Source organism: Vespula vulgaris, chromosome 14 (genome assembly GCF_905475345.1).
Source record: "Vespula vulgaris chromosome 14, iyVesVulg1.1, whole genome shotgun sequence".
Taxonomy (NCBI): Eukaryota; Metazoa; Arthropoda; class Insecta; order Hymenoptera; family Vespidae; genus Vespula; species Vespula vulgaris.
In genome coordinates, this window is record NC_066599.1 from 1355993 (window position 1) to 1372500 (window position 16508).

Sequence of the window (16508 nt, forward strand, 5' to 3'; positions counted from 1 at the left end):
TTTCACGGTCCAAATATCAGAACACTTCATCGCGATATCCACTCAAGGACACGAAAAAGGAAAACTTATTGATAACGCTTTAAAATTCTCTTATCGGAGTTATTGATGATTTTTTCGTGAACGATAAGAAAATAATTTCATTTCCTCGAAGTAGTAATAATTAGAAAGTAGATTTTCGAGAAAGTTACAAAAAGAGGAACTCTCGAGGACAAGGAAGAGAGGAGAAAAAAAAAGAAATAAAAAGTGAGAGAAAAACAATTTCAATATAAGAAATATAAATAGCAAGGAGGAAGAAGAAGAGGGGAAGAAAGAGAAGGAGGAGGAGGAGGGGGAGGAGGGGGAGGAGGAGGAGGAGGGATGGGACTATCCCATGCATTTCCCCCACCCAAACGCCACTTGGACACACGTGCGCGATGTCGCTAGCAGCGCCATCGTGGCCGGTTGAGTTCCTTCGATTCAGCAGTTTCGACGAAGTCGTGGCGCGCTTCGGATCGTTCGTTTGTACTTAATTCTAAGGAAAAACTAAACGATTACATATCGTCGATCTTTAGCTTGCTTAGATCATTTATCATTCGGACAACGTTTATTTTAACTGTGCGGCAGAGATCGTTCTATCATCGAAAAGAAAAATAGAAAGAGAAGAGTTATTTAGATCGGAGCATGCGTTAGTTCTCGTCGAGACCCCTCAAGGATTCTTTCGACCCGAAGTCGAAGGTGAGTGTCATATTTGGATTTTGATCTTAGGATAACATGGTACGATTGATTTAACGATTTATTAGACTAAACGTTTATCATTAATAATGATGTTATATATATATATTTCTCTCTCTCTCTCTCCCTCTCTCTCTCTCTCTCTCTCTCTCTCTCTTGTGGAGATTATAATTTCGTCGAAAAATTTGTAAAAATTAATAATAATATTTGTTATTGTTAGTTCGTATTTTTTTTTTTTATTATTTGTTATTTCGCTATATAAGTTACGTCGATCGATGATGTACTTTTTTTCTGTTAATGAAGATCTATGAATAATTTATGATTATTTTCATAATTTTTTTAACCGGTCTAAGTACGCTTAGTTTAATTTGGGTTAGTTATTAGCGTCGTTTATCAGAGAAAAAAAAAGGAAGATAGATTCGTTCTAATCTTTCTTTTTTTTTTTCTTTAACGAGCGCAGTCGTTGGCCATCGGTTTTTTTCTTTTATTCCTTTTTTTCTCTCGATTTTACAACTTTGCTCGAGAGCCTTGTTTCGAGATGAACGTAAAAAGTTCGAGATGCCGAGGATTTACGAGGAACTCGCGGCTCTAACCTTTGTTTCATGGCAAGAGCGTGGTTGCCACGCGCGAAGTCAGCCTTCTACCGACTAACTTTTCTTTGTTACAACTTCTCTCTTCCTTCTTTTATTCTTATTTTTATTCATTTCTTTTTTCTATTAACAATATGTGCAACGACATTCATTTACGGTTTTTTTTTCCGTCGATTGACTATGGTTTTTTCATTCGTATAATTTTTGTTATGGTGGCCGAAGTTAACAACATTTCTACTTCAAGAAGTAATGTGTTTAAGAAAGATCTTTTTACGAGCTGTCTCTCTTTCTTTCTGTATCATTATCCAATTAGTAAAAATTCTGTTCAATTGTGATCGCAATGTAACGAGTTAATTTTCTATGAAACGCCTGCTTTATAGAGCGTTAACTAATATATTTAGAGAATATTTAAATAATCTACATAAAAAAATTACTGACATACTCCAAAATTCTAAATGAAATTTACGTCAGAGTGTAAATTTATGTTAATCGTGTTTAATTATTGTTAAATAGCGTGAGGTTGCCAAAGACTGTCGATGTTGAAACGGCCATAAGCAAAATATATCTAAAGAACGAATTTCTGCATCATCATTATATGCGTAATTAGTAAATTTGTTATACTAATTATATCGTAGCTATATGCTAAGATAAATAAAAATTCGATGAAGCGAATCCGTCATTACGTTCGTGTCGTAACGAAAAATGACTGACCTCAAAAGTATCTTGCATTTCTCCGTTGGTATACGTCCTTATAATGTAAAAGTTGTCCGTTCAGAAAGTCTCCTTCGGGCTGATCTCTTCCAAGTAAAATTTTAACGACCCTATTGGAAATTCAAATATTTTTCCTTGAAGAAAACAAAAAAAATTATTTGGTAAATCTGCATTCAATTTTGTATTTTTACGAACAGTGAATTTGACCTTGATTTTATTTAATTGTAAGTTAAAGAAATTGTTAACTCGAAAGAAATGTGTTTGTTATTATTCTCTGTTTATTTAATTTTACAATAATAAGTAACACAGAAAGAGCTTTCACTTTCTCTTACAATTGTAAGTTCAATAATGGTAATAAAAGAAATTTTTTGTTGGAAGAAATGTCGAAGAAATATTAACGAAGGGATTAAATGTGACGAATGGGTATATTTTACGACCGTCTATAATTTAGTATATCTACGTAAAGTACTTTAAGTATATTTACGATCTTTACCTGATATATTACTTTTACCTGAACATTGTCCGAAACAAAGATTTATTTGTATCATTCAACTCATTATACCTATGTAATATTCAGGTAGTAGTATCTAGGTATAAAAAAAGATGTGCAGTTATTTACGCGTAGAAAACTTTTCATTAAAAAACCAGAAACTTTGATAAATACATTAGAAAAATAACTTTTCTCGTATCCGAATAAATCGGATCGAAATAATTTTATTCAATAGTTAATTAAAATAGTGTTGCGAAATTATTATTTGTGATAAATGTAGCTGACCTTTTAAGAATTAGCTGATGCTGTTGATAACGCATTTGGTTTGTTTACATTCGATACGAATGTTTGTCTGTATATTCACCTTGGCTCGGAGAGATCACACGAATTCAATCTTATTTTGATTATTCTATTACGATAATAGATAAATATCTTTATTTTCTATATAACGTATTTTGTTTTTTTTTTATTTTAGAGAAATTAATATTAGCATGATCGGACTTGTAATAAAAATGATTATAAAGCACATGGACGTTGATGATATTTGAAGCACGTATTTTTCGAATCATTCATCCCTGTCGTTAATTTTGCTGACAGCTTGCAAGCGTATTTTTCTTGGAAGAAAGGCCATAATCGAGAGACGATTTCATTTTCGATATATTATTTTTTGTTAGGCACGTGTCTGCGAGCATCAGGTTACGTTCACTTATGGATCATTATAATTTCGTTACAATATACATATCGTAAATATCTAATATATTTGTTAAATCAATTTTTATATATATAATTAAAAAATGTGCCCGTTAATAAAGATTAATACGATTACCGTTAGATAAGAAAATGACTGTAGATTAGAAAAATCTTTGTATCGATCTCTTTGTAATGCAACACAACATTAGAAAATCCAAACTTTTCCATAGGTATTTGTAGAAAAAGATAAATGGTAATAGTGTTTTAATTCGACGAACATAATCGTGAAACTAGATTCTGATAATAATAAGAAAGAAGAGTGAGTGAGTGAGCGAGCGAGCGAGCGAACGAGCGAGCGAAAGAGACAGAGAGAAAGAGTACAAACTCTGGACGAATCACGCGTCGGTTATACAAGATTCCTTATAAAGTAGAAGGGAGAGAAAAACAGATAGAGAGAGAGAGAGAGAGAGAGAGAGAGAGAGAGAGAGAGAGAGAGAAAGAGAAAGAGAGGATCCGTGAGACAACCTGCGCTCCTTGCTCGTTTTATCGATCGATGACGTCACCCTCTACGAAAGGAGGCCCTGTATATACCTTCTCTCTTTCTCTTTCTCTCACTCTATCTATCTCTCCCTTCTCCTCGTCTTTTCTTAGCACACACATACGTAAACTCTCACAGAGAAACTCACACCCACGGCAAAGGATAGTGGTGAATAAAGCGAACGAAATGGACCGCAAGAAAAGAGAGAGAGAGAGAAAGAGAGAGAAAGAGAGAGAGAGAGAGAGAGAGAGAGGAGCTCACGGCAAAGGTAGACAATCGGCCAACGAACTCTGCCTCGCAGCTTTACGTCTTTCTCTTTCTTCCTTTCTTTCTTTCTTTGCCTCTCTTTTCTTCTCTCTGCAATTCCTTTCATATTGCTGCGTCCTTGTTTCTCCTTTCCTCTCATACTATCATTCCTTCTTTCTCTATCTTTTATTCATTATTCTGTATCTCTTTCTTCCTCTTCATTACTCTATCTCATTCTTGCTCTTAATTACTCTCTTTCTCTTCTCTTCTCTTTATTAGTCTATCTCGTTCCATCTATTCATTAACTGTATCTCTTTCTTTCTGCTTTATTAATCCATCTCTTTCTCTCTCTCTCTCTCTCTCTTTTCATTATTATACTTCTTCCCTTTTGTTTATCAGTGTATCTTTCTCCTTCTTATAAATTGAACAATTGTAAATAAATCGTACCGATAAAAGACTCGAAGGGGAGGCTCTATTAAACAAAATATTCTCTACGACGCTATCATCACCACCTTGGAAAGATTTTTCGACCGATCTTCATTGTCTATCATCTTTTTGTTTTTTCTCTTCTTTCTTTCGTACGATCCTTCATTTGCACTTTTTCTCTTCCTTTTTGTCGATGATGCTTCCTTCGAACGTGTGTGTCAAGAAATTGACGAGTTTTATAAAAGTAAAATGTCGTCCACATGCAGCGTGCACATGCAGTGTCCACGTGTACGTATTTATTTCATGTGTTTGTGTATGATGTGACAACGTTTCCGGTTGGCTCGATAAAAGCTTCTCTTTTTTACAGCTGGCAGCTTTTTTTTTTTTTCATTTTCGTTAGCTAGTCGTTTGCGGACGATGCGTTCGAAAGGTGAATTCGTCTCCGACTGGTTGGAAATTTCGTGAGAAAATTCTGCCCTTTCGCGTGCACTCCTCTTCCTCCTCCTCCTCCTCCTCCCTCTCAACGATTAATTTACTATAAATACCGGTCGATGATACTTTCTCTAAGAAATCGTTAACATTGCTACTGTCGACCTATTTTTACCAGATCTATGAAAGCAGTTTTTAGTTTATTCGATTTTAATAATAAGTAATCATATTATAACAGCTTTCACTTCTTTTTTTCTTTTTTTTTTTGTAACAATTATGATTTCAATAATTGTTAAAGAAGAAATTTATTTAAAAGCATTTCTTTTAAAATGTCTAAGAGGTTTCAAATGAGAAGAAAAATATTTTTTTAATTAAAAAATGTTCTTTACGTACGTAAATATGTAATTCATACAAGTTTTGTTTAATCATTCCATAAAATATATCGATCATAGTATATCGCATGGAAAATAGATAATGCAAGTAACAAGTATTACTAAACTCTTAATAAGATTTTATAAGGAAGCGTATTGATCAAGAGAATTTCATCTCGACAAAGATCTACATTCATTGATTAACGTAAAACGTTACTTAACGCAAACGATCGGCTAATTGCTTTCGTGTGAAATAATCGTTAAAGCAAAAACCTTTGCTAAATCGGTTTATACTCATTAGCAAAACATAATACCTTCGCAAAATCTAGTACGATGCGACACAGAAGAGAAGAGACTTATGATCGAGAAGCAGGTCAATTGCCTTGGATCGTTAATAAATCATCATGAAAACTTTGAGAACACAACTGCGTCGGCATCGCAAGCGAGAAATCTCTCATTCTTCAAGAAAACTTTTTATTAACGAGCGCAATTAAGACACCTTGCTAATTACCCGACGCGGTATCTACTGCGCTCTTTGAGAAAAACTTGTATCGTCTTTTTCTTAAAATTAGCTTCGATAAAATCCTTGTATTCTAACAATCCCAATAATTTTATCGTATCATCATATCGTCGAATGATCAAATGTAAATAATTTCGTCAAATGCATGATTCCAACTGATTTCATCGTACGTTTCGAATCGAAATGATTTTATGAATCTATATAATCGGTATAATTTCAAGGAAACATTTGCGAAAGATATCAATTTTTTTTTTTTCTATATCACACGGAGTAATTTTTATTTCATCGTTATTAACGAAAAAGTAAATTTATCATTCGTGGATGGTAAGAGATAAAATCGACGAAAAAGATGAAGTTTATGAGAGGTTTCTCTACGGCCAGGGGTCAGGGCTTTGGTGCACCTGATAGAGCCTCTACAGTTTATATATATATATATATATATATATATATATATATATACATATACATACACGTACATATACACACGTACATGTATAGGTATATATACCTGCCCTACCAACCATGGGAACCTGCCCTCGCCCTCGTAAAACCCTTGGTTAAGGTTTCCGATGCGGCACAGAAGCAGATGTCGATTGTCCTTTAGAGTCTTTTTTTTTTTCCTTCCTCTTTCTCTTTCTCCTTCTTTTTCTGTATTTCTCTTACTCGATAGTACTCTTCTCTAGATTATATACCTTTTGCTCGGTTTATACGATTCTCCCACGCTTTAGTACGGTCTTCCTTGCGAACGGCATTGTTACTCTTCTTCTCTCCCTCACCCACCAAAAGATTATAAGATGCCTGTATTCGACTATGGAATTCTCTGGTTTAAGGAACTCCTATGAAAAATATAAAGGACAGAGGTCTTTTTTATTCGAGCTTTAACCTGCAGGTTAAGTCTTAAGAATTGCATGCAACTGCATTAAAATCGTTTCTTCTTAATCACTGGCTCCCCTTTCTTTTTTTTTTTTTACTTTTTTTTTACTGTTAGTATTACTGTAAGGGGGAATTAATTCATTGAGATTTGAGTTTGAAACGATCGATAATAAAAAAATAATTTAGAAGATCGTACGTGTTGCATCCGGGTGTATTAAGAATGCATTTTTTTTTTTTAATTAATAATTAATGTCAATGAGGATATTTGATCAGCAGGGAAGAGAAGAGAAGCGGAGAAAGAGTGATAACGTTGACTTTCGATCGTGCAGGATCGGTGCATCGAACTCGTGGTGCTCGAGAGGAAAGGATTTTTCATTGGGCACTGCTGCGAATTCCACGAATGCTTTTCAAAGTCCATGGCTCGCACTTTTCATCGAGGAAACGCAGCAGCGGCCAATCGAGATCGCGAGCCAACCGTTCCTCTCTACGAGTTTACCCGTCCGTGAATGCTAATTAACTCTAATTAACGCGATTGAGAGCAGAAGGGTAATAATCTTTAACGTTACGATTCCTACCACGCGGAATTTCAAATACCATCCGGGATTCGTGCGACGCGTGAACGCCGACTACTTTTTTAAAATACGATGTGCTTGTACGACGAATTACCTGCATATATCTTCAATTAAATTGATTATGGGAATAGGAAAAAAATTTATTGCAAGGAATAGGAGTTCATTGATCATAGAGATACATTATTTTTTATATTCACGTTCATATAAATAATTTACATTTAAATAATACATAATCATTTGAAGTAAGTATATAGATATGGAAAAAAAATATATGTATATAATAATTAAATTAATATATGTATATTATTCATGAAAAAAAGAAAACTGTAAATATAGAAATAATCACGTTAAAAAATAATAGTCGGGTTTTGTTATAAATAGCAAAATAAAAAATTAATACAGAATATCCTATATGAAGTGTTATAAACTTTTTTTTTTTTTTTATTAGATCTTTTTATAGTTATCAAGTTTAGTTTTATTTATTTTAATGACCGGTAGTTTTATATATGCGAACTTATCAGCTATAGGCAAAAAACATTTTTATTCGTAACTTTTATTAAAGTTAAAGCAAAGAAATCGATAAGCTTAAAGATCGATTCTTTCGAAGGAACGATTTGAATACTCTCTGCAACTTGCGAGTAAATGCACGTTCATCTGAGAAAATTTCAATGCAGGGACCGTTAAACTGCACTCTTTACTTGTATATATTCACACACGTACATAGTTACTTGACTAAACATCGTTAACATTACGTACAATTCTCACTTATGTTAGCTGTTTCCTCTTGTCTTGCTAGCTAGCACCGTTGTACCGATTGCATCTCGTTAACGTAAATGCTTTTAAGGTTGTGTACACACTTGACCAGGACGAACGCATAAAAATTTATGTTTCTCTTTCTCTCTCTTTCTCTTTTTCTTATACATAAACTCTTTTTTTCTTTTTTTTCTCTCTTTCTCTTTTAGCGGTCTCCTTCGATCGATGTCTCGTAGAAAGTAAAATCACGAGCGTGAGCGTGTCGAGTACTTGTCTGACATACATTCGGCCAATTCGTATGTACGTACGTCCTCGAGAAACTTTTTGAAAGGATCTTTCGTCGAGTCCAGACGAGTTTACCAATTTGGTCAAAAAATCGATTCAGTCGTTCTTCACTTTGGGAATATCTTAAGGTATACATGTATATTTTACGAATTTACTCGTGTGATTTATTTTAAATGTAGTAATGTTTTTTTTTTTTTTATTTATATATAATATTTCTGTACACACACACACACACACACACACACACACACACACACACACACATATATATATATACATATAATTTTATGACACAATTATCTTTTATATAACAATTATTTTATTATAAAATATCTCGTTTGAATTCATTAGTTTCGATAGCGTGGATTTACTCGATATGAGTGTACAGAAGAGAGAAAGAGATTATTTCTTTAATTTCGATTTTTTTTTTAAATACCACTGATAATATATATATATATATTTTCTTAAATACTAATAGTAAACAGATATGAAAGATCTTACATAAATAATAATAAAAAAAAAAAAATGTAAGATATCTCGTATCGAGGTGTGATGCATTTGATCAATCGATATTTAAATCGCAAATATGGTCTCCTACGAGTGATTAGAATAATCCAGGATATCAAAGATAGAGCAAATAAGAAGAGGAAAAAGAAGAAGAGAGAAAAGAAAAGAAACGTAGCGTGACTCGAAGGTAGTAGCAACAACTCGGTTAACTTTTTTTCCTCCAAGTTCACAAGAAAGACCGAGACCCGATCACCTACATTTTACGGTCAGCTTGCTCTCTCTCTTTCTCTCTCTCTCTCTCTCTGTCTGTCTGTCTCTCTCTGTCTCTCTCTTTCTCTCTCATTGTCTCTCCTTCTCTTGCCTTGTTCTAATAAGAGAATCGTGTTCGGCCGTGAACACGAGAACGCTTGCACGAGTTCCTCCAACGTGTAGATAGTTTCAAAGCGTATCTGCACGTGTTCTGTTTTTGTTTCTTTTTGTAACTTTGTAATTTTGTTTTTTTTTTTCTTTCTATATCACCGTACGTATACGTGTGTTTACTTAAGTATAATAAGTACATGTACAATATAGAAGAACGATTAGTATCATCGAATAAAATAAGAAGGCTTAACTGTAATGCATCTAACGCATCACCTATGATCTCGTACCGTTATCTCGAACTAGGCGAGTCCTTCGCTCAGTTTTCTCTACGCTTAGTTCATCCTTTTTTGATATTTTCTCCATCATTATACTTTTTTTTCGTCGCGTTAATAGAAGCGAATATCATACGAGTTACGTGGGTTGCTTATTTTGTAGGTTGATTTGTTTGTAGGTTGAGCTTGACGTTGATACCGTTGATTAATACGGAAGTATGATTTCCTATGGAATTATTATATCTATTAGAAGAGAACGATCATTCTTTAGGAAAATAAGTTTTAGATTTATTAACTCGTATATCTGTCAATCCGGGTCCTGACATTCAGTATAGGAATAGGTTATTTATTATTGCCGAAGCTTGGATATAAAATTTATGTGACGGTTTTATTAGAAGGTTTCGAGTAATTTTTTTTCAGTATTATAAGTCCCATAAACGTATTTTTTTCTGTTTTTTTTTCTTCTTCTTTCGTTTAATATTTTCACTAAAACGCATTAATCTATTACTTGTATATTTTTTTCGATCAGATTTAAATAATACAGAAAACTTCGTGTCTTAATGACTTGGAAGATTTTTTTAATGAAAACAAAATATTGCATCGTGATCCAAATATGGGTACTTAGTTGTTTTTTTTTTTTTTTTTTTCGAAGACACGTTAACAAAACACGCATGCGAAGATACGAATATTGACGAAAATATTAATTAAAAAAAAATTTGTCGACAAGCCTTAGAACCGTTAACGATTACGAGCACCAAAGAGAGGGAGATATTATGGAAAAAAAAAAAAATGAAGAAAAAAAACCGTGGAAAAGACGGAAACGCGGCAACGACCGGAAGCGGGCACTTCCGCCGATGAGAGACGACGAACATCCTGCGCTACATTTATTTCTGGAGGAAGCACAAGAAGAAGAAGAAGAAGAAGAAGTGCAGGCGTTTAAACAAAAAAAAAGGAGGAGAAGAAAAAGAAGAAGGAAATGGAAGCGATGAAATGGAGGAGGGAAAAATCGGATGATGGGGGAAGACAGAAAGAAGGGAGAACTAACATATGAATGGAAAGTTAAATACGCCTAAAATTTCCCCTCTACGGTGCACGTCATGGCTTTGGCTTCGTTCCAACTCGTTGCGTTTTCTCAAAGACAACGTGGGTGCATCCACCTTCTTCTTGTAAATTGATACCACTCGATCGTGAACGTCGTGCTTTTCTATCGCGAAACTTCGGTTAAACGTTGGCCACGACCAACTACACAGGATATCCTGCGTGATTTAATTAATAATCTTTTGCGAGAACATTGATTCAGAACTTAGGGTGAACATTTTTTCTTTATTTTTTCTTGTTTTTCTTTTTCTTTTCTTTTCTTTTCTTTTCTTTCGTCCGTCATATTTGTTACAGCCCTTCGTGTTTAAATTTTCAGTTGGATATCTTGGTAATGTGTTTTATGTAATTTTTTTTTCCTATGTTTTTTCTTTTTCTTTTTATATTACTTATCTATTGCAAAAATTTATTAAGAATATCATTCCTTTGATATTTGTTATAATAATGATATTCCTTTTTTTTTATATCTAATCATGATTATCGATATATCGTACAATTAATTAATGGTATTGTAAAGATTAATTTTTTGATCGATAGGATCGTAGGTCGGTATATAGTATAGACGTTGACGTATCCTCTAAATGAGAATGGTGTCAATGAACTTGATCATTGACTACGCATTAACATAGTCTCGTTTTTAGTGTGTATATATGTATATATTTATATATACATATATGGTAAGATCAAGTTTTCTACGATTTTACACTTCATTTGCAACTTGGCGACACTCCTCTTCTTTCGTTCTTTAAGATAAAGCAGACTGCCATAAATGGTAGCAAGTATGGGCAATATGGTCGCAAGTCGATCTAAACGAATAAGCTTTTTATTCGTAAGTTTAACGCTTCGCAAGAGATCGAAAACGATTGGAAATATCGATAAGAGTTCTTGAATATTCGCGATATACACTTATACGGTCCGCAAAGTATATATATATATATATATATATATGTCCTACGTGGGCACGAGAGTAGTACTTTTTCCTCAGCTTCCACACCCTGTTCGTTCTCTTTCTCTCCTTTTCCTTTCTTGGATCGAGAGTCTGTTGCCACCGATATACCGGGTGTCGGGGTGTTAGTGTCACGTTATTAACTGAACCAATAATACATGCTTCAGAATGTCTAACAAATATTTTTTGTTTAAGATCTATTTTCTTTTTTACACAATTACACAAGATATACAGATTGGTAGAAAATGATTATACAACTAACGATAAATCGTACAGTGGGATTAAAATATTTGGCATATTGTAAATTTTGTTAAAACAAAAAAAATGCTGCATGTATAATAAATTTAATAAAATAAAAAAAATATATATATACCTGAAAAAATGTAAAATCAAGTCTCGAATAGGTTTAAAGTAAATGCTGGGAAGGATTAAGAGAGAATGCATTAGGGTTCTCCGTAAAGCGAACGTTGTTACATCACAGAGGAAAGGTGAGCTCGGAAGGACGTCTAATTCTGACTTGCTTACCGGCAGGCAACCAGTTTGCCTGGCCTGTAAGATCACTTGGAGCTGTTTTTTTACATTGCCACGAAAGAGGAGGAGAAGGAGGAGGAGTTTGACGAGTCGAGATAGAAGGACTATTTTTTATTTGTTTATATGTAAAGAAGGTAGTTTACGATCAAATGTTAGATCAAGTTGTGTGTAGCTGCTAAGTTAGTTTAATAATAAAGACGATCATCATCTCGCCTTCTCCGACTTCTTGGCGACTTGAAAATAGGACGAAACTCATGAAACCGGTAAGCGTGTTATAGTGATAAGATTGCTATGGAGAGTAGCGAGAGAAAAGTTTTCTTTTTGCCCTTCCAATCGAGAAGGCGGAGCTCGTAGGAAGCTGTTGCTGCTGTTGCTGGTGCTGGTGCTGGTGCTGGTGGTGGTACTGCTGATGCTGATGCTGGTGCTGCTACTGCTACCATTGCTATCTTGCTAAACGTCGATGGAATGTCGAGAAAGTGATCGTCTATCAATCTTAGCCACTTGAGATCGAAGCGAACCGATGAACTGATACACCTGTGGTTTCTTCATTTATAAGGATTTCATCAAACTTATGCTGTTTCGTAGTCTGCCTGGAATAGCTAGAGTCTGATGATCTTCTGACGCTCTAATCATAATCTTGGAATCATTGTTTATTTCTTCGTTTTCTTCTTTTTATTCAGGATTAGTTTCAATTTTTTCAAGTTTGGTTTTCTTTCCAGAATACGTCAAAATGCGTTTATTCAAAAGACAAGCATCGGATACCTGTCCTCAGCTGGTATCAGCTACACCGATATCGCAAGATGAAACATCCGAGACAGTGGTCGCAAATGGCACTACTATCGAGCAGAATGAAAAGTCCTTGGTTGTTGATAAGAAAGATTCATCGAAGAGACTCGATAGGGATGGCGGAGAATCTGGAGAGTCTGAGAAAACTGTACCTGGGCAATCGTTCATGATAACTCGTAAAGGTATCAATTTAAAACGAAATCGTAAATAGCGTAATTAAAAATACGATTTGAAGTTGAATGGAGTTGGTATTAAAAAAGAGATCACATCAGAGGTCATAATAAGATGTTAAGGGAAGAAGCTGTAAGAGTGAAAGTTTCAAAGTACGACGAAGTAACAGTCGCGATTAATTTCTAGGTATTTCAACATGGGGTCGGAAAGTAGGCCGAAGGTTAGATCAATTGAAGAGATCGGAAAGTTCGGAGTTACTTTCGGTTTCGGGTAGAAGACGTCGCTGGAGTCCAAATCGAAAGAGATACGAGGATAGCTTGGAGGAAAAGGAAAATGTAATTAACTTAAGAACGTCGCTAATTTTCAGGGCAATTAGTCTCGGCTCTGGTTAAAGAGAATTCTTTTTCATTTAGGGATCGAACGAACATTCCTTTCCGGAATTCCCCAAGCCAAAAAGAGTCTCCAGAGTGGAATCCTTGAAGAATCTATTCCGGTCGACAGAGAGAAGTAACTTTTTAAGTTCGAATTCAACCTCGAGAAACGTGACGATCCACGAGGAGAGCCATTATCCTATGGAGAAAGCTCTTAGCGAGGGAGCCATTAAAAACGTAGCTACGTTTCAAGTCAAGTCTGAGAATAATAACGAAGAAAGATTAAGGGGGACTCTGCTTCAAGAGAAACAGCGACGACTCAGTCGTAGCATTCACGATCTTCAGGAACAGGAACGCGTCATCGACTTTATTCTAATGAATCAGCAGGTGTTAAAGACTCAAGAGGGAACAGCATTGGTAAAGGAGACTTTGAGTAAGCTGGAGAAGGCTAGTAGTTCAAAGGATACGTCGGAATACTCTTCGTCGACGTCTAGGATTAATAGAAGGAGCGATGTCTCATTGAAAACGAGTACACTTAGTCGAACGGAGAGTAGGAATCTTTTCGGTAACATCAATGAACGGGATAGGTAAGTTAAAAATATCGATCAATCGTTGTCAGCTTTTCGCGATGTTTTGCGATTTCTCGACAATGATCTGTAACATCAGTTTTAGGAACGATCAACAAAGATCTTGTCCCTTGACCGGTTTGGAGGATCTTATGAGCAATCTTCGTCTAGGTTGCGACGAGAGTGGTTACGATTCTGATAGCACACGAGCAGGTGCTGATTCTCCTGACAGTGAACAATGCGTTCAGAGAATGACGAAGCCTCGTAGCTTCTCGATAACTTCCGACGATTATCACGGTATCGATCTATCGTTGCCACCCATTATCAACCAAGTTGAACCTTCGAAGGATACCGAAGATTCCGAGAATGGTAACGATACCGTCGTGGAGGCACGTCATTTCTTGAACGATTCTAACAAGACTGAATCGACCTTGGTCATGTCCGAACACGACGATGACACCGACAGTTGCGACGAGGACACTTTCGAGGATTACGAGCAATGCACCAAATTAAATTTCTTCGACAACTCTAACGGTAGAAACGATTCAAAGATGGACTCGAGTCGATACTCGAAGATATTTCCAACGACTTCGAAGAACGTTTCGGCTGTTTCTCAGGCGAATAAGATCATTCAGAATTCATTGATACAAACGAAACCCGTAACTACTTCTTCTTCTTCTTCTTCTTCTTCTTCTTCTTCTTCGAGGAATCGTAAATTTGGAAGCGCCAGCGTGTTGACTCTTCTCGATAACGCTTCGTCTCCTTGCAAGGACAGTCCACCGGCGACGAAGGTTAATTCGTCGACGTTGTTATTGAAGAGTCCGATTCAATATTATAGTCCTAAGAGATCTCGTTCTGCTTTGGAGGCCGAAACATCTTCAGACGAATCGATCAATAGAATCAATAAGGTTAAGAGAACAGTTTTCGCTGATAATCCACGATCGATAACAACTTCGACGCCGGCTAAGTCAACTTTGGTACGTCGAGAATTGAAGACCATGAAACTCAGCGTTGAAAGATCAGGCAATCTTGGTATCTCCGTTGAAAGACGAGAAGCTGTCAGACCGTTTTACGTGATATCAAAATTAGATTCGAACGGCGAAGCAGCTAAATCTAAATTATTCCGAATCGGCGACGAGATCGTCCGAGTTAGTGGTCGCAGGTTACGTGGGATGACAATAGCCGAGGCTAGAAACGCATTACGTAATTGTGTAGGAAACGTCGAGCTACAAATCGCTAGAGAACCAACTTTCGCATTTGGCGAAGAGATCGGTGATACTTGGGCCGATTTAGACAGAGTCCCTCGTACTCGAAACGATTCCGACGCGTGGACGTTACAAGAGAGTAAATCTGACCCTGGAGTTACCACCTTATCCAAAATTGAATCCTCTCGTGACGATCATCGATCGAAGAACGAAGAGGCTCCAACAAAGCGACCCAAAAGTGAATTATCAATTAACGACGCGAGAGACGATACCGGTAGAAAGATGACTGGTATGAGGAAATTTCAAGTTATCAAGAAACGTACTTCGCATCCGGTTTGTTATCCGAGAAGAGTATCGAGCCTTTCGAAAGATTTATTGACCGTGACCTTGGAAAAAGGAGCTACGAAGAAACTTGGTTTCTCGATCGTTGGAGGATCCGATAGCAAGAAGGGTTACATGGGTATTTTCGTAAAGGATATTATGGAAGGTGGTCAGGCAGCTGAGGAAGGTACACTTAGGGTCGGTGATGAGATCTTGGCGATTAATGGCATACCGATGGACGGGGCAACCCACACGAAGGCCCTCCAGACTTTCAAGAATGCCAAACCGGGCAAAATGATTCTCTGCATCGGACGAAGGGATCCAACGAATAAACGGTTGTGTTACAAATGATAAAACAAGATATTAACGTAATCTTGGGTTAGTTACGCCGCTTTTCGCTTTATTAACATTCTTCCTTATCGATAATCCTCTAGTTAAGACGACAACTTTTGTTTTCCTTTCCTTTGCTGACTTTTAATGCTTCTAAGAGCTTTCTCTTATTTTATCATTATCCTATCGTTTGTCTTTTTTTTTCGTTTTGTTTTCGTTTCGTTTCTTACGGCATTGAAGTTTTAACGAATTCATTTTTTATTTTAGGTACATAACTCAATCGAAGTCTTGCGATTGTTTAAGTAAATTAACGGAGGATGGATACGAATGAAGATGTGCTACAGAAAAAAATATTTTTATATACATATATATATATAATTTATATTTTCTTAGGTAATATTAACGAAGACGGATAGGTTCCCTTAATTATTTAAGATCGGAGGTGTTTACATCTTGTATTATTCTCGATTAACGTGGATCGGTCAAATTTCTTATCGAACTTTGTGTTAGGAGATGTTCAAAGAAGGTTCAGATTCTCCATGTGTATGTATATATGTATGTATAAAACTCATAGGATGTTTTTTCTTTTCTTTCGTTATTTATCAAATATATTCGAGGAGTATTCATCGCTTGTTCTTTTATGCAATTGGTGTGACGATTAGTGTTTATTATTTTGGATTGTTCTCAAATCAATCCTCGTTATTATCGTTTTTGTCTAAAGATGCGTTATTTAAGAAAACTCAAGTAGCTCTAAATTTGTTCTACTTGATTTGTTTTGTGATATCATTTAACTGTCCTCGTTGACAGTGATTCTCTTTGATTAATTTCATTTGTTTGACATT

General features: G+C 35.6%; 1 protein-coding gene across 3 annotated transcripts in view; it reads left to right on the forward strand.

The window, feature by feature from the left end:
• Positions 1 to 369: 369 nt before the first annotated feature.
• Positions 370 to 16508, forward strand: part of LOC127068894 (dentin sialophosphoprotein-like) — a 16827-nt gene continuing 688 nt past the window's right edge. Inside the window, exons 1-7 of one of the 3 annotated variants that reach the window (XM_051005265.1) lie at positions 370 to 714; positions 8130 to 8333; positions 12636 to 12884; positions 13060 to 13208; positions 13287 to 13831; positions 13911 to 15671; positions 15934 to 16508. The exon at positions 15934 to 16508 is cut by the window's right edge and continues 688 nt beyond it. In XM_051005265.1, coding sequence (XP_050861222.1) covers positions 12647 to 12884; positions 13060 to 13208; positions 13287 to 13831; positions 13911 to 15671; positions 15934 to 15997 — 2757 coding nt within the window. In that variant the 5' untranslated portion in view covers positions 370 to 714; positions 8130 to 8333; positions 12636 to 12646 and the 3' untranslated portion in view covers positions 15998 to 16508. Of the gene's footprint in view, positions 715 to 8129; positions 8334 to 12635; positions 12885 to 13059; positions 13209 to 13286; positions 13832 to 13910; positions 15715 to 15933 lie in introns of all 3 variants that reach the window. The other 2 variants (XM_051005266.1, XM_051005264.1) reach the window with 2 other exon arrangements.